Source organism: Rissa tridactyla, chromosome 1 (genome assembly GCF_028500815.1).
Source record: "Rissa tridactyla isolate bRisTri1 chromosome 1, bRisTri1.patW.cur.20221130, whole genome shotgun sequence".
NCBI classification, from domain to species: domain Eukaryota; kingdom Metazoa; phylum Chordata; class Aves; order Charadriiformes; family Laridae; genus Rissa; species Rissa tridactyla.
The window spans coordinates 193,524,441-193,541,998 of record NC_071466.1 but is presented as its reverse complement, the minus strand read 5'-3'; the positions used below and the strand labels follow the sequence as shown (position 1 = coordinate 193,541,998).

Sequence of the window (17,558 nt, the reverse complement as noted above, 5' to 3'; positions counted from 1 at the left end):
GGTGCTGTGAAACAGTTGGTGCAATTTATCCTAGAGCTATTTAGATTTATCTAGTAACTAATTATTCATAACTTGACAGATAAATATATCATGTACAATCAATAAATCATAAAGCCAAGCTAATCTTCAGGATATATTTTGCTATGTAAAGGTAGAAGACCATACTCACATGAAAGATTCAGGTTGAATTTTATGTGTTAAGTCAGATTTTGGAGCTAATAGTTTGGGCGTTCTGTTGAGGCACCATGCAAAGTCACTCTTGGGAGAACACAACTAAAATTAAGGCTCCTCCAGTTATCAAGTAATGGGCAGGTGGAGCCGCACTTAGGACTTGCTGGCTAAGAGGATACAAGGCTCTTTCCTTCAAAAGATGCAGAAAACCAGATGTATGGAAAACAGGGAAGGCATCTAGCAAGGAATGCTTTGTTCAGGGTGAGGAGGGCATTGTTGTCATAAGAGTTGCTGAAGTACTTCGGGATGGAGTAGAGACCTGTTCTAACAGGGTAGCTGTGCCTCCCTCTTTGCCAGCCCTCTGCTGGTAGTCATCCCAGTGAATCTGGCACCGTGAGATCTAGCCACACCTTAACCTTTGATACCTATCAAATATGAAATAGGAAATTGTATCCAAGCATACCTAAACCTTTATTTTTTCTTTCCTTTCCTCTTCTTTCCTTTCCTTTTTCCTTTCCCCTCCTTTCCTTTCCTTTATACATGGACCAGTCACAACACATCTGTCATGACTTTGACACCTGAAGGCACTTGACAGGCAACGAAAATAACTTGGCTTCTTGAAGTTGTCTCTAGCTGAGAAAAGCTCCACAAATAGGATTCTTCAAAACTGTCTCAGTTATGATAAATCTGCTTGAGGAAAAGGCATAGGAAGACTACAGGGCATAATTAGTTCTGCTCTGAATTCCAATATCTATTTTGGATTATTTATTTAATTATTGTCAGGATAGGTCAAATCCTTATTTTCCAATAGAATAAAATGTTTATTTCACTTTGTTGCTTATTTTAATCTATTTTTTTTTTATTTATATTGAAGTCTATCTTAAAAAAATGTATTTCCATGGTTGGAAGCAGGAGCTTCCTTTAAAATCCATTCAAAATAAGATGATATATAAATAAATTTCTCTCTTCTGTCTTGTTCTGAACATTAATGTGCAGCATCTTTTTTCCAAAAAAAGAAAAAAATGGGATTGTCTCATCTTGAATGGCTGTGCAAAACTCAGTAAATTCATATACTGAGGCTCTTGAACAAACCTAATATAAGTGACAAAACTTTTCTGCTGAAAATTGCCAGTGCTCCTGGGACTAGATTTCAGCTCTTCACTGGAGAACTTTCTCTTGAGTTTTCTTATAGCCCAAACATTTTGCCATTTCTGAAGACTACCTTGATTGAACTTCTGTATGAGATATTGATAAAGGAAGTTGCACGATTCAAATATACAACACTCTCAATCAGATAGAAGCTGTTGTAGCCAGCAGGAGGTACCATCACCTGCAGGGGTTCATGCTGTGCTCCATGAAACAGCATCTTCTTTCAAGCTTATGTTCTTCAGCCTTAGAGAATAGAAATAATATTGGTGCCTAGAGAAACATTCGTTTTAGAAAACTGTGTAAAGCTTCTATTGTATGGAATGAAGAAGGAATTTCAAACTTCAATAATGTGACCTTCTTGCTTGAATATTCTTATACAGTGCAGTAGAAACCTCCTGTGAAATGCAAGGCTATACTTCACAGTTAAATATTGCTAAATATGGACTATACAGTACCTAAGAAGTGCTTTTTGTTGATTTTTTTTCAGTTCATCAAAGCAATACTCAGTTCAACATCTCAGTCATTTTAGATTGACAGAGATTAGCTTTGCAATAGGAGATATCAATGAAACACACATCCAGTGCTAAGTTAATCAGACCTCAAAGCCATTTTCTCCAAAGCAAGAAGGGCATAAACATGGTCAGAAGAAATCTTTCATCCTTACTGTTGGCATTGTTCTGGGGAGCAGAGGAAAAATGCTTGGCAGGATTGCCATTCATCATTTCATATTCCTGTTCGAAACATATAATGAGCTCACTGTTTTCCGAGGAGAAACAGTCAGTTATTCACTCAAGCAGTTTCTATTCAGGAAGAGATTATGGGGAATATCAGCCAGTCTGCCAATCTAATTTTTGCAAGGTATTTTCTAGTGTCTATCTCTTTTTCACTGGCAAGTGTAAAGCAGGCATAGAAAATTTTGTTTCATGACATGCAGCAGGAGACAGTTTCTAACTGAAGTAAGGTGGTTGGGTCTGCAGTTATTATGAAAGCTCAGAACAGGCACACTGATTGCTGGGATCAAGCAGATCTGTTATCTGTGACTGGCGCAACGCTCGGAGGCACAGTAATGAAGCTCTGTGTTCTGGCTGATATATGCTGTTCTTTCTGTGTCTGCTGCCATTACGCAAACAGAAGTGGGAAAGTTCTCGAAAAAAGCAACGTAGTGTAGAAGCGACGCGTTCCTCTGCGTGTTCCAGCTGTGGGAGTGGGGAATGCACAGCTGGAACCAGCACATTGGACAAAACAGCATGCAAAACGGTGGGTGGAATTAGTAGGGTAGGTAAGGTATAGTATTTGGATCCCTGAAGCAGCATATATTTGAAATATGGTTTCTAGAAAGGTGTGACACTTCTGTGATATGCCCGATTTCCTTTATGGCCATTTTACCCATGTGAAAGCGTTCTTCCAAGATGTGGCCATAAAAGGGTACAATATCTTAGCATGGGCCTATGACTGACTTCCTTGGCCATGTGCCTCTGTTTCTCCTGGTTTTAAGACCATTCTGAGAATAGTATCACTGTGTACATTTACTTCATTTCCACAAAGAGATCAGCCAAAACGGTGACCTTTCTGGTCAAAGGCCTGAAAGAAATACACAAACATTTTATATCTCTAAACCTGGTGCTGTTGTCTATATCAAGCAGACGCAGCCTGGGACAGCCTGGTCTATCTATGTAGTCCCCAGCCATGGCCTGCCTGCACGCCTCTGCGAGCAGTGATCCTGCTCTCCCTGTACCACTGGAGACTTAGGACTTCTGCAGAGAGGCCATAGGACTACAAAAAGTCCAAGTGGTGACAACCTCAGCCTTGGCAAGGTCCATGTTGCATCCAGAGGCTTCTGACTGCCACCAGCAGAAGATAATTGTCATGGTTTCAGTTGGGATGGAGTTAATTATTTTTTTTGGTAGCAGCTGGTGTCATGCTCTGTTTTGGATTAGGGATGAGAATAGTGTGATAGCGCACTGATATATTGGTTGTTGCTGAGCAGTCAAGGCCTTTTCTGCTCCTCACACCGCCCTGCCAGCCAGTAGCCTGGGGGTGCACAAGAAGCTGTGAGGGGACACAGCCAGGACAGCTGACCCCACTGTCCAAAGGGATATTCCATGCCATAGGACATCACACTCAGTATATAAAGCTGAAGGAAGAAGAAGGAAGTGGTAGACATTTGGAGTTATGGCATTTCGTCTTCCCAAGTAACCGTTACGCTTGATGGAGCCCTGCTTTCCTGGAGATGGCTGAACACCTGCCTGCCGATGGGAAGTCCTTGTTTTGCTTTGCTTGCATGCGTGGCTTTTGCTTTACCTATTAAACTGTCTTTATCTCAACCCATGAGTTTTTTCTCACTTTTACTCTTCTGATTCTCTCCCCCATTCAAATTGGGGGGACTGTGGGAGCAGCTGCATGGTTCTAGCTGCCAGCTGGGGTTAAACCACGACCGTAATGCATCTTGACTCTCTTATTGGGGCTTCAGGTGCCAACGGAGGCTATCTGAGCTGCTTAGCATTATAAGGTTGGGTGAAGTGGATCAGGACTAGTATTTTGGCAGTGATGTGGAAATGAAGGTGACTACCCAGGCTTGGCTGTATCTCTGCTGGCAAATAGTTCTTCCTGGTTGCTGACCTTGCCATATGGGTCAGGGAGGGAAACAGTCTTGTTGTAGAGATGGCTGATATTTTAGTGAGAGATTCAGCAAATCAAGGAAGCTGGAAAAAATGACTTTTGCTTTCAGCATTTCCTGATTAAGCTCTTTTTCTGAAGCCTTTTAAGCAAACTAGAGCTGAGAAGACAAGTTCCCCAATAATCAGATTCCCCAGAGACTGAACCTGGGAATTAAACACATGGATTAGTGAAGCAGGCTGTTAGGACAGACATTAGAAATCATTATTAGTTGGGTTTTTTGGTTGGTTGTTTTGTTTTTCTCAGAAGACTCTGGTGGAAAGAAAGTCTGCCTGAAAAACACAGAAAAATCTTCAGTGGGTGGGACTGCAGCTATTGCCTGAAAATACTAGATCTAGCCTAACTAGTAGGATGAATTACCACAATAATAGATCTGTAAATTTTGACAGAAAAGATAAATGAACAGTTTTTGGTGTTTTTTTTTTTGTTCCCCTCCCCCCCCACATTATTTGTACCTAGGACATGGGCTAGGCATGTAGTACATATATATAGTAGTCCCTTTGCTAAGAAATATGTTTAGGGCACACACCATATGTAAAGTCACATTTTATATATTGCTCAACAACAACAGGGGAAAAAATTAGGAGCTCACCTTTTGTGCCCTGCGCTTGTCTGCTCGTTGATTCTGGTGGTAGATACGGCTGAAGTTGGAGACAATTACAGGAACCGGCAGAGCGATGACCAAGACCCCACTCAGGGAGCATATTGAACCAAAAATCTTACCAGCTATTGTCTTCGGCACCATGTCACCATACCTGGGTTAAAGAAAACAAAAGGCTTAGTGAAGACAAAATCTCTTTTAAGTATTGAATTTCAAGATTAATTAATTGCAGAATAGATTATACTTCTCTTGCAAATCATACTCGCTGCATATAAATAATAATTTATACACATATGCCTACACATACAGCATGCCCATAGTTGTGCACACATAATTTTAATTTGAGGCTAATGTTGGTTATTCTGTCCATCAAACTGTGGGCATCTATGTTTTGCCTGCTGTAGTCTTCCCAGGCTGCCTCTATTGCAATGAAGAGAGAGTGACCTTGCTAAGGTAAAAAAAAAAAATATTGTTGAAGTTAAGTCCTTATTCTGCTTGTTGGAAGAGCTCATCACTTTCCATCAGCAAGATCCTAGGGAGAACACTTGGTAAGTTAGATGCCAAGCTGAATAATCTGCTATCCCACTTAAGTTGATAAAGTACTTTAATTTAGGAAGGTAGCACATTTTTGGAACAGGTTGCCCAGGAGATTGTGGACTTTCTGTCCTTGGAGATTTTCAACAGTTGGCTAGACAAAAGCATGACTGACCTAATCTATTGTTGTTGATAGGCCTTCTTGGAGTGGGAGGCTGGACCCGCTGACCTCCAGAGGTCCCTTCTATGGTTTAGATGAAAGCAAACCCCAAAAACTCAAGACACAGGAAAGCAACAAAACAAATTCTAACTGTGAATTCTGTCAGTGCTCAAAATTACTAAGGCTACCACCTTTCTTTATGATGCTGGATGTTGCTTTGTCCAGCAAGTAAGAACACAGTGCTACTGCAACATGTAAAGGCGTTCCAGTGACAGCTTATCAAGAGATATCAGCCCTTTGCACTCTGTAGGTTGCCATATTCTATAGGACAAGTACAGAATTACATACTACAGAGTTTAATAAAGAGATAAATTACTTTCAAGTACCATTCTGTTTTTAACTTTACTGGATTTTTAGTTGTTATTAATAAACATTGATCGTAGCATGTGAGTTTAGTATGCTTGTGAGCAGAGAGAAAACACATTTCCTATTGCAAAGAATTTATAAACTGTTAACACAAGAAAAGGTAAGAAATAAAACTGCAAGAGGGGCAGGGTTTGGAAAACGCTATCTGCAAAACAAAATATGTCTGTTCATCAGGAGTTGGAAAAATAATAGAGAAGATGGAGGAAAGTCTTCAAGTCACATTGTCCAAATTGTGAACCTAATCATGAGAAGGAGGGGGTGAGGGGGCGAGGATATCAGATGATGGACAATATATATGGAGTTGCAGAACACCTTCTAGCAATGAGTGCTCCACATATGTCAAAAGGAGATTATGTATCAACTTGGTGAAGATGAATGGTTTGCATTTTGTAAGATGAGGAAGGTGTTTAACATAAATATTCAAATAAATTGTCATGCAGGCAGATATAATATAGATGACCAAGTCTTAGACTATTGGCAAAGATTATGTTGTGTAAAATAAATTTTTAGTTGCTGTACAAACCATGCCCAAGTGTAGAATATTCACAGGAAAAAATGCATTATTTCTATCAATAACACCCCCCACACACCTGCTCATAATTTGAATGCTTTTAGTTTCTGATTTTGTGACATGCAGGACTGAATAAAAAGACATAATGTAACAGAATACAACTTTTAAATCATTAATATAGCTGATCGTAATGACAAGATGTATAAAACTGGAAAAATACTAGAAAGAGTGTTCACATCAACATTTGCACCTCACAACATAGGCATTTTTGATGCTTATCTTCCTAAAGCCAGAGCTGACTATCAGCTGTCAGGAATGATGCATGCCCAGCTCTTCTTTCCTTTGGGCAGGGAAGGGGATAAATGACCTTCCAAGGTCCTTTTGACAAACGGGATCCCCAACACCTAACTAACACCAGCTTTATTTTCAGCTGGAGCAGTGAGGTGACCAGTGGGCATGGGGCCAGGGCGGCGAGCTTAGGGGACAAGTCCTAGGATCATATCCCGGAGAAATATTGCTAGTTTACCGTTATTTTTTGCCGTTTTACTTCATCCTTTTAGATATGATCCAAGTGTTATCTTAAATTGAATCAAAGTGTATCAACAGAAGGCTGTTCAAAAGGCAACACACACCTGGCACAACCAGGTCTTGGAATGCAAAATTTACACATGCCCAGCACCACTAGTTAAGATCTCTTTAACTAGAAACCTATATTTAGATGCCCGTCACTTGAAATGCTAAATTGCTGAACCTTCATAAGCTCACGTTGTTACCGACGGCTGCTGTGGACAGAAGGCATTTCTGGCTCTAATTAATTTGGTTTGAAGTTGCTCAGGGATACAGTTCATCCTGTAGATAATGTGACACTATAATTATGTGAATCAAGTGCAGACTGATGCTTTAGGAGTGGTGACAGGAACTATTAGCTGATCCATCCCTAACATTTCAGTATTTATGTGTGGACCTAGCTACTGACATAAGGATGTGTCTTTTCACAGTGTTTCAGTGTTACGGAGTGAAATAAAAAAATTAGGATTGTTTGATACATGAAGGTATTTTGCAAGGTTTTTCTTACTTTCTGGGCAAAATGACAGGTAGATGGATATACTGCTTATTGTTAAATAGCTTGCTTTTGATTATTTTTCTATTTCAGCTTGGATAAGTTGTAGTATGGTGACATTTTCCAAATGTAATGTTGTTTGTCCGTTGTTTAGTGCTAGTAATATCTTTCACATCATTAATAATTCTTACCTAATTAGTTTTTCTCCTGTTGATAAACACTGTGTCAGAGATGTTTAAATAAAGTTATGGTCAGAAAAAATTACTTCCAAGAAATGAGCCTTCCTGCACAGAGTGAGAGAAATATATTTGCTCACTTTTGTGACAAAAGAGAGTTTTTACTACATTTGCCCTGGTTAGCCTTGCTCTCCTTTGGGACAGTGACACAGATTTTAGTCTAGTGCAGGCATGACCAGAACTGTTAATGAAGTTCCTCCTGCTGGATTAAATGTTACCTTTAATTATACCTCATATATCACTGAATATCACCAATGGAAGTGGATGATGTAAAATGAGGTGAAAATTTCTTCCTTTTACCCCACCTGCGATTGCTCTATCCGTTGGAAAGTCTAAACTGTGGTAGCCTCGTGGTGTTTGTATTTCAAAGTGGAAAAATTATACTTGATCTCTAAAACAAATTCTAAATTCTGCAGAAAATCTGATCCCTTCAGTCATGGAGACACAGCAAATATGGAATCTTATTAAGCAATTTTCACAGAGTCACTTTTCAAAAGGGAACTATTTCAAGGTTTTATCTAGTGCTACCCTGCTTGCCACACTGCTCCTCAGGCTGTAACTCCAAACATATTCTCCTTCACATGCCTCTTTCCTAGTTGCAGTCTTTTCATAGCTTTGTATATAGCCTGTTCCTGTTATTGTGGCCAAAGTTCAAGGCAGTCTTTGGGTATTTATGATTTGTACCGACAATCTAATTTTGTAACGTCGAAAGTGTCATCCCAATATTGTATGCTCTGGATGAGTGAAGAAAAAGAGATGTCGTACTGATCCCTGTTATCAGTCAGGTGCATTCTACTTCATTAGCCAAAAAGGGAAGGGAAAAGGCTATGACAAACTAGATGTGTCAATCAAGTTTTATCAAATCACAAGTCAGAAACTACATGATCAAACTAATGCCTAGGTTTCACTAGACGTAGTCCAGTCAGGTCAGGCGTGTGCTGTTGCTTGCAGTCTGTGGGTATCTGTTCGCTAAGTGACATCGTACAGGGATGGATGGATTTGAAGGCACCTGCGTTTGTCTCAGTGGTTTATATTCAACAGGTGAGAGACCACTTTTGCATATTTGACTCCTCACTGCAAGGGAAGCCAGCAGGCCAGTGGATTCCTTTATTTTGCAAATACTGCATCTCTCAGAGTACTGATCTAAGTAACATGGGCATGATCTCTTACAGCTTTGCATGACAGATCTGGGGGCATGAAATGCAGCTTGAAACACGCACAAAAAGCTGAGCTATAGCAGGAACTTGGGAAACGTGATTGCGTTTGTGTTTACAAATGTCCAGTCTGTAACCTAAGCACTGCCACGTCGGACCTTACCTGTGGACATCCACCTGCCAAAGCAACACTGCTTTTATAACTGATGAGTGGAATATACCTGATGTTCCATACCCATAATTCAAGAAATCTCAGACAACAGAGGTTGTATTTGTGGCATCACCAGCTATTTGTCGTATTCCTCAATCTAATAAAGACTGGTTTTTGATGTTTCTAAGATGGAATATTTCATAAGTCAAAGGTCTGAATTATAATTAAAACGAGTCGTATTTTTTGGCCATTTTTCCTTGATGTGAGCAGAGAAGGTCTTTAATAATCTTAACAAACGAGAAGGACGATGCTGCTTATTTAATTTCTGATTGTTTGTTGGAACACAGGAGTAATTTTTTTCAGGTGAAAAATAAATTTATTTTGGAGGATAAAATAAGTAATCACAGAAATTTTAATTTAGCAATATTTTTCTGTGTGTTTGACACATTAGAAATGAATATTTGGAATAGCTTACTTCAAACAGAAACACGACCGCCCTCCAGATAACCTTTACAGCACAACTCTGAGACTATAGGAAATACATAATAGGAATAAATCCAGGATGTGCATTTTTACAAAGATCAAACAGTTTAGGCTGATACTGGCAGAAATAGCCAAGGAAAAAGATCAATATTCAAAACCCCTAGACGCAATAACGTTAAATGCTAATGCAAAAACATTTTTAAATACGTGTTACAAATACATGTGCCCTGTCCCACCTCCTTCGCATTCATTTACATTCTTTAAAAAAAAAAATTACATTGATTGAGGTCTGTAGTCTGCTCCCATCTTGTTTGCTGAAAAGGAAAGCTAGTAACATTTCTGTTTTCAAACTTGTAAAACATGTCAGAAAATAATGTAGCTGTAAAATAAACAAAAAGTCATTAAAATTACCTTGGTAATATTTATTTTAAAAGCAAGGGAATTTATGACCAAAGAACAATGAAAACAGTACAAAAGCCATGGAAACAAAACAAACATTGTAGAAGACAGCACGGCACATTTTTTTTCACGTGTGGGAGACAAATCACGTTTCCCAGTGGATTTATCATGTCATCCAGGCAAAGTTCAAGCTTTTTGAGCTGGAGCTGATGAACAGACTGGTGTCCTGCCTTGCCAGGACAAGGTCCCATCCTCCAGCTGCCTCCTTGCTCTGGGCAGGGTCGGTGCTTTACCCACCTGGGTGGGATGATGATGCACCTGCTCTCTTGCTTCCCATCTGGGCTGATGGCCAATTTCTTCTCTCCAGGAGCCACAGGCAGAGCCCCAGAAGATGCTCGGGTGAGACTCTCAGCGAAGATTATACGGTTGCTCATCGGCCCATGTGTTTAGGCATCCAGCCACCCAGTCGAGCACGCACTTGCATGCCGGCAGAGGGGGAGAAGGCAAGAAAAGCAATTCCTAGCCTCTCTGACACTAACAGTAATCATGATGAATCTGCAGCCTTACCTAGGTCTTAAAATAGCTTAATGACTTTGGAAAAGTAATTTCTAATAATACAAAATATTGCTGTTCATGTGAGATGCGGAACATTACATAGATTATTCCAAATTTTATTCCAGCCTAGGGAGATTCTGCATCGAATTGCAAATAATGTTCCCAGCTGCTTTTACTGCTGCAAAGGGCCCTCTGTTGCAATAGCCCTCTCTTCTGCTCAGTAGTGATGGACGTGGTCCCCTCTGGGGTCCACAAATGTTCCTCCAAGAGCTGGCTAGAATGATTGTTCATGAATGATGAAAACCACATCTGCTTCTCAAGAGTGGCAGGCCTCCCTGGGCTTTCCAGCCTGCAGTGCAAGAGAGGCAAACTATTGCCCCTGCACCTGGCTGAGTTTGCAGTTTCTGAAATACACAATTTCTAATATATAAAATTTCTAATAAAATTTAGGGATTTTTTGTGTGTGTGTGTGTGTGTGTGTGTGTGTGTGTGTGCGCACCAGGGCTTTCATCTAAGAAACTTAAATAGATTTGTAAAGGTGGGCTTTAGTACTTAGAGGTCAAAGTAAAGGAACTTTTCAATGGAAAAGTTAAAAGATTTGCCTAAGGAATCACTTGCAGCTTCTTGCAGTCAAGACAGAGATACAGATAACCAAATTCCTTCTGTTCTTGTTTACCATAAAGTACTAAATCCAAAAAGGTAAAAAAAAATCTTATTTTTTGTCACGTCTCCCTCACTCCATAGGAAAAGCTCATATCCTAACTGTTCCTGAGCCGCTGCAAGGCATCACAGAAGTGTGATGTCCCCCCCTATGTTGAATGGGGGCTATTTAAACTACCAGAGCTACGGCTCAGCTGATTCCTACCAGCTTTATGTATTGCAGTTACACAGGCATACTACTGAGATGGTGTTTTGTTTGTTTCCCAGACTTCAGAGACAAAAATGAGTATGTTTGTTTTTAGGAAAAAGAGAATATTTCTGAATGCATCAGACACTTTTTATGGCTAAGCAAAGAAACGTAGCAGAGAAACTATTCTTGGTGCAAAATTTGCAAGCCGCCTTTCCTAAATCACTTAAATCGTGGTGGTTCTCACAATGCACTGACCATCATCACACTCACAGGTTGGGGTGGGTGGTGGAGGAGTAGGGGGAGTTAGGGGGAAATGGGTGCCTTTTTTAGAGTTTGCAGGCAAAGGGACCTTCACACAACCTTTCACATGGTTGAATGCTTCTGTGGCAAGTGCAGGTGCCCTCACCCTGAGTGGCCCCTGCCAGTGCGTGAGTCCTCTCCTACCGAAAGGCGACACAGAGACATGACAATTCCTGCTGAAGGTCTCTACACACCGAGGCAGGCAGTGGCTTGCACTTCCAAACCCCTTTTTGGCTTTTGTTTTTAATGATGTGACGCCACGGCCCACTATGGAGTACCTCAGAATTGAGGCTTCTGACGGAGATACTTACCTGGTGAGTGACCCACCAAGTATTTGTTGGGGTTTTATGCTTAGTACAGTGGATGGAGGACTGTAAATCAACAATAAAATTCATCATCACGCGCGTCAGAAAGGAGGAGTGACTGGTTAATCTCTGCCTTTGTGCTATCATGGATGCGTGAATTAACTAATCAATCATCTCAACTAATTCCCTTCACAATAAGGCTAGCTCTAGGACTAACCAGATATGCTGCAAGGAAGCAAATATCACTTAGTCACTTGAACTTCGAGACCGGTTTAAAAAAGACCATCAGTGAAGAACAGAAACTATCCATTTTGAGAGTAGAAAAAGAAGTGCTATGCATAAAGCAATATTATAGCGATGTCAAATTATATCTGACAATTGCAAAATGGTGTCCTTGTCTAAGGAAGGTGCTGTAAATTGTTATAAAGCTGTTCCCTAGAGTTTCCAAGCTGCTTGGTGACTAAATGCTGGCAAGTTGACACTAATTAGTCATTCATTTCAACATTACATCCAACAACAGATAATTTAAATTGCTACTGGTAATAAGTTAAAGTGGAATTTAAAAATAAGCTGTGTTGCCTTAGGATTCAACCTGTACATTTACGACTTGAAAAGTATCTAAATTGCTGTTTAGGAGCTAATTCTATTTTTAAACACCACTGTATGTGAATGTGAAATGATGCAGGGCTAGATTTGTAAGAATGAGACAGAGGTAAGTAAAAAAGTCTTCATTTCCTAAAATCTTCTTTAGTCCTAAGAATACTATGTGTAATTAACATAGAATTCATTTATTACTTTGTTGTATTACTTCAGAATTTCAAGCCTTTAAGATACCATGGTGACAAGCAGAGAATAAATGCTTGGCTGGATAATTATTCATAAGATGGTACAAATGATTGCAGGAAGAATATACTTCTCCTCTGTCACTCAGATACTTTGTATTTTCTGGGGCCTGATGTAGACAGTCCCTTTTTTCATTCTATTTTATGTGAAGCCGAATGTAACTCAAAGAAAAAAAAAAAAAAAAGACAATTTGATCTTTGCTCCTGCAATTCTGACTTACTTCCCTAAAAGAAAACGTTCCAAGGTCTTCGCTCCTAAAAATCAATGACTTATATCACCTATTTAGTCAGGATCTAATTTTTCAATGGTTCTTTTGTCAGTGCAAGCACCCGCACGCAAACATATATATAGGATGAAATGACCAGCTCAAGGCTTAGAAATGAACAAAAGATTACCAGTAATAGGTCAGACAAAATCTTCACCCACCCTAGAATTCAGTCTCCAAAATTGAACCTGAAGCAAACAAACATCTAGGGAAAAAGAGAAGGCTAAATACACATGATTCTTGAATGCTCTTCCATCTTCCAACCACTTACAAATAATTCAAGAAGTACCAGAACTGTAATTTCTTTGCAGTAAGTGATCCTTAGTGGATTGCACTTCCATGGGCATTATTTTATCCCCTTAAATCCGTGCACATTTTTGGCATTCACAACAGCGTTTGGCAGTTTCTTGGTCAGTGTACTTTTGACTGTTCTGGCTGCTGTTCCTTGCTTCGTATGATGCCCCCAGCCAGCTCCTTGTATTCAAAAAAGCAGCTGGTGCGTGATCTCTAGCCACCCTCCTCCTGCTACTTGTGTTTTCATACTTATTTACCTGATGTCTTTTCTAGCCTTTCAAATCCTACTCTGTTCATACAGATTCCGCTCCCTAAATTTGATGATACCTTTTGCCCTTCTCTGAATCTTCTCCCTTCTCTTTATACTATTTACAAGAAAACAAGACCAGAACTGCACACAGTTTTCAAAGAAGAGGTAGGGACAAGTTCAGAATAGCTTTTTTTTCTGGTGCCAAATTGTACAGTGAGCCACTGTTATTCACAATGTTAATATGTGATTTCTCAGCCCTGTTATTTCTCTGTCCATATCTTTACTGGTGGGAGCTGGTAAAATTTGCCTTATTTCCCAGATCTCTGTCACTGACAGAGGAAAAGGAGCTGTGAGGCTTCCAGCACGGCATGGGGGTTCGGATCACCATCATGACACAATACTTACAAAATGATCAGCAAAACGGCAGAGCTCACCCAGCACCTGTGCTAACCAGAGGAAGAAAATGCCCTCCTAGATTTGTACCGACATTTAGGTTAAAAGAAATTAATCTTTGTTTGTCCTGTGAATACGAATTTTTAGGGTTTATTTTTTTCTTTTTATTTAATTTTCTTAGTTCTTTCAGAAAATCCTCTCTTGGGACAACTGTACTAAAAACCAATACAAAGTTAAGAGAGAGTGTTTTATTATATCATGGAGAAATGGAGAAATAGGCACTAGGATGAATGCACACCAATACCAAATGCTCAACATTTTAAATAAATTGATACAAATACAACAGAGTATAAAGAATTTCTAGCAGTTCCTACTTGAGACATTAACTGGAAGCAACATGGCCATCAGGATGTAAAAGGCCCCACCTTCAAAAGTAGCACCACCTCTATCCACTCTTCACATTAAAGGTTAGGGGTAAAGGATGGGCAATGCCTTCAAGTAAGGGCCTGGCCATCGCACCCAGTAAAAAAATTAACAAAGAACCCATAATAAAGGTGGTAAACAAGAACAATGTGAGATTTATTGACTACGCCAAGGTTGGCTGTAAAGAGAGTTCAGTTGCAGGCTCCATTGATTCCCAGCAGGGTGGACGGGCGTTTGACACATCCTCCCTGGGAAACAATTCCAAAGGCAGCTGCTAAATATCACCCATCTCCTCTACCTGGCCTTGTTTCGTGGGTGCTCTGCTCCCTCAGACACCTCAGGAGCATGTGGAAGATGACAACACCACACTTTTATGCATTCTAGGAACACACTGTTTAGTAAAACCTTTCAGCATCGTGACTGAAATTAGGATTGAGCTGTGAAGCAAAGATTTTGGTACAGACTCAAATGTACCTTTCTGAAGCCCAGGGGTATGTTTTGATGTGCCACCTTGCTTCAGTGGAAGGGAGGAGAGAATTTTCCTATTAGCAGTATGATTAGATACAGTCTAGGTCCATTGTTACTGTTTCATCCCAGAAATACTGCTGAAAAATTTATGTAATTAATTTCTCCTACAGATTTTTCTTTTAGTTGCAATACTTGTGCTAAATAGCAGCCAAGTCGAAACAAAGCATTGATCTGCCAATACATTCCTAAATTTCTCTTGAGTATATATTAGCCATCAGGTCAAACTGCTCCAAGTATAAATCACGTTAACACTAGAAAAGCACTGTGGAAGTTTGCAAGGACAGCCATGCCTTTTTTGTGACAGCTACTGGGCACAGCGCTGAGATCAGTGAGCTGATCTCGCTCGGGAATCAAATCCAGCTGCTCCCACATTCAAGTAAAACTCTGACTGACAGAGGTTTTAGCCACTGCTGGCATTAATGCTGTTCAGCGCTCTAATGGGCAGATCAAGATCTAGGGACCCTTGTTTTGCCTTTTTTTTTTTTTCCAGCAAAGAACTAAACAAAGTCCCCACTGCACAGTACTGGTTTGTCTTCACCCTTTGGCACGTCTTGTAACTGAAAACCATTCTGTTTTTTCTTCCACATATTTAATCCCATTAGATAACACTGGATTTTAATATGTTAAAATACTGATAGCAAATATTACTTCAAGAGCACTTTTGAAATATTAACAGAATTACTTCCTTCTCTTTAAAAATAATCAGAACGCCCCATCCTCCCAGCTTTCTCTTTATTACTTGTTTTGCTTCAAATATTTTCACCTCACTTGAAAACAGGCTATTGTGTCACCTTCAGCACTGGCCAATTAGGCCAAGATAATTTTTTTGCTTGCCAACACAACTACCAATGGACCAGCATTATTTTTACATTCCTTCAGGCAAAGATGAAAAACACAAAATAGCTTGTGTCAGTGTGACACTGTTACTGGCCTAACTCTCTAGGGATCTCTGCCAAATATTGAATACTTCAGTTGATTTTTCTCTAATGCTAACTCTAAATCCATTAAACCAAGAGTAAAAACTACTCTAGTATATTTTTATACGTGCATGCACACCCCCCTATATATTACATATATACACAGGCACTTAGGTAAGACTAAGAACTTTCCCTTTAAAGTAATAATAATTCCTTTGTACTACTTTTGTTCACTAGAAGATTTACGCAGTCCAGGATCTTAGTGTCCCTTTCTAGCTAGTAGTCAAAAGAGTAATTTTTCTGAGAATATCTACTTTTATTTTGCCTCCAAAATTCAGCTTTTTCCTCTTTCATGACATTTTTCATGCCTTTCTACTTAGAATACATTTGAAAAAACACATCACTGGAAGTTACTACCTGCAACAGACTAGTTATTATTTTCTCCTTTGGTCTAATTGTCTTTTTTGCTCTTTTCCAATTTTCAGGGATTTCTGAGCTTGCTCGGATAAGTCTAGGAAAAATGAAACAACTCACCTCCTCCAAGCCCAGCAAAACAAAAACCTCGTCTGAGTTCACTCAAGGCTCCTCACAACTCAGCTTTCCATCAGTGCTAAATCACCCCAAACCTTGAAAGAAGGAGGGAATGCTCTAGCGTTCAATCCTCTTAAAGTTTTCTGGCACACTAATTCATTTCAGCTGAGCGTAGTTATAACCCCTTTCTTGCAAAGAAACCTAAAGCTTGTGTGAGCTGCTCTGCCCATGGACATCTTAACCCTCACCCTCCCAGCTGCCAGGCACAGCCTCTGCAGGCTGTAAAAGCCGGGCTTTACATAGTTTATATAGTTTAAATAGGGAAATTTGTAATTATTACACATGAGAAGTATTGGATCAATGGTTAGGAGACTAAAGTCCTCTCTTCATTGGATTGTGCAGCGTGGAGTTTGAATGCTTCACCACACCGGCTTTGAGTCTTGACACGACTGTGAATGGATAACTTTGGATATGGAAAGGTAACAGCATGTTACAAAGAGTAGAAATGGGTTTGATCACCTCTGCCAGTTTTGATAGTGGATTTTGTAATGTGACCTCTTGTGTGCTAGGAATTGGACTCAAGCCACCAATGAATCTCTAAACGTTAGCAAGCTGCCATGACATGGTAATGACTTTCTGTCACTGCTGCCCCATTCCTATTTGAATTCATGTCCCATAACTGAAAGGTTCTGTATCTCACTACCGATCCTCTCAGTCATTCAGGTGTAATGCTTCACAAGGCTGACCACTACCATTCTTTTCACAGGTAGTAAAGAAATAAATTTTCTATGTGTTTTCTCCATTTTTAAAAAAAATATCTCCCTCTCTGTTGGTTACAACATTTAAAAACTTTGTGACAGAGCCCTTTCAAAATCTAATATTTTGAAGATCACTGAAAATGCTTGAATTTTCTCATGTATCCCTCAGAAATGGAGCTTGTGGGCCACTACACATCCTTTCCATCACATTTTTGAATGCAAACTCTGTAAAGTTTCAGTGTTCGTTAAAAAGTCTGTAGCTTTGTGGAGAATTTACCAGCTGCCCTATGGTAAAAGCAAGGATTTTGGAAGGTCATGTGAGATTTCTCTGTCCAGAGTGATATGAGTATAGACACTTCACATGTGTAGTCAAGAAATCATGCTATAGGGAATGCTGGAAAGGGATTTTCTCAGTCTCTTCCTGTGCAGCCTGTGTTTCACAAAATACTTAAATATTCATCAAGCCAAGCCTGACATTTGGTACTGTTTTAAGTGAACAATCAAACCACAGCCACAAGAAGTTTTATATTTTTTTTGACTAATTGGTTTTCATTTTTGAATTACATAATAGAGAAAATACTTTACCCTCCAACGGTGAGTAAAGCTTTTGGAGGCTGGAGCTTTCACAGAGAGTC

At 39.7% G+C, this 17,558-nt stretch overlaps 1 protein-coding gene and 1 long non-coding RNA gene across 8 annotated transcripts in view; one reads left to right on the top strand and one right to left on the bottom strand.

The window, feature by feature from the left end:
• KCND2 (potassium voltage-gated channel subfamily D member 2) overlaps positions 1-17,558 on the bottom strand; it is a 279,161-nt gene that overhangs the window by 13,052 nt on the left and 248,551 nt on the right. The window contains exon 3 of the mRNA XM_054208994.1: positions 4,589-4,751. Within this exon, the coding sequence (XP_054064969.1) occupies positions 4,589-4,751 (163 nt within the window). The remainder of the gene's footprint in view (positions 1-4,588; positions 4,752-17,558) is intronic.
• Positions 2,952-17,558, top strand: part of LOC128912661 (uncharacterized) — an 83,296-nt gene continuing 68,689 nt past the window's right edge. For 6 of the 7 annotated variants that reach the window (XR_008467717.1, XR_008467716.1, XR_008467720.1 and 3 more), the window contains exons 1-2: positions 2,952-3,134; positions 16,120-16,644. This is a non-coding gene — a long non-coding RNA (uncharacterized LOC128912661). The remainder of the gene's footprint in view (positions 3,135-16,119; positions 16,645-17,558) is intronic. The other variant, XR_008467715.1, reaches the window with a different exon arrangement.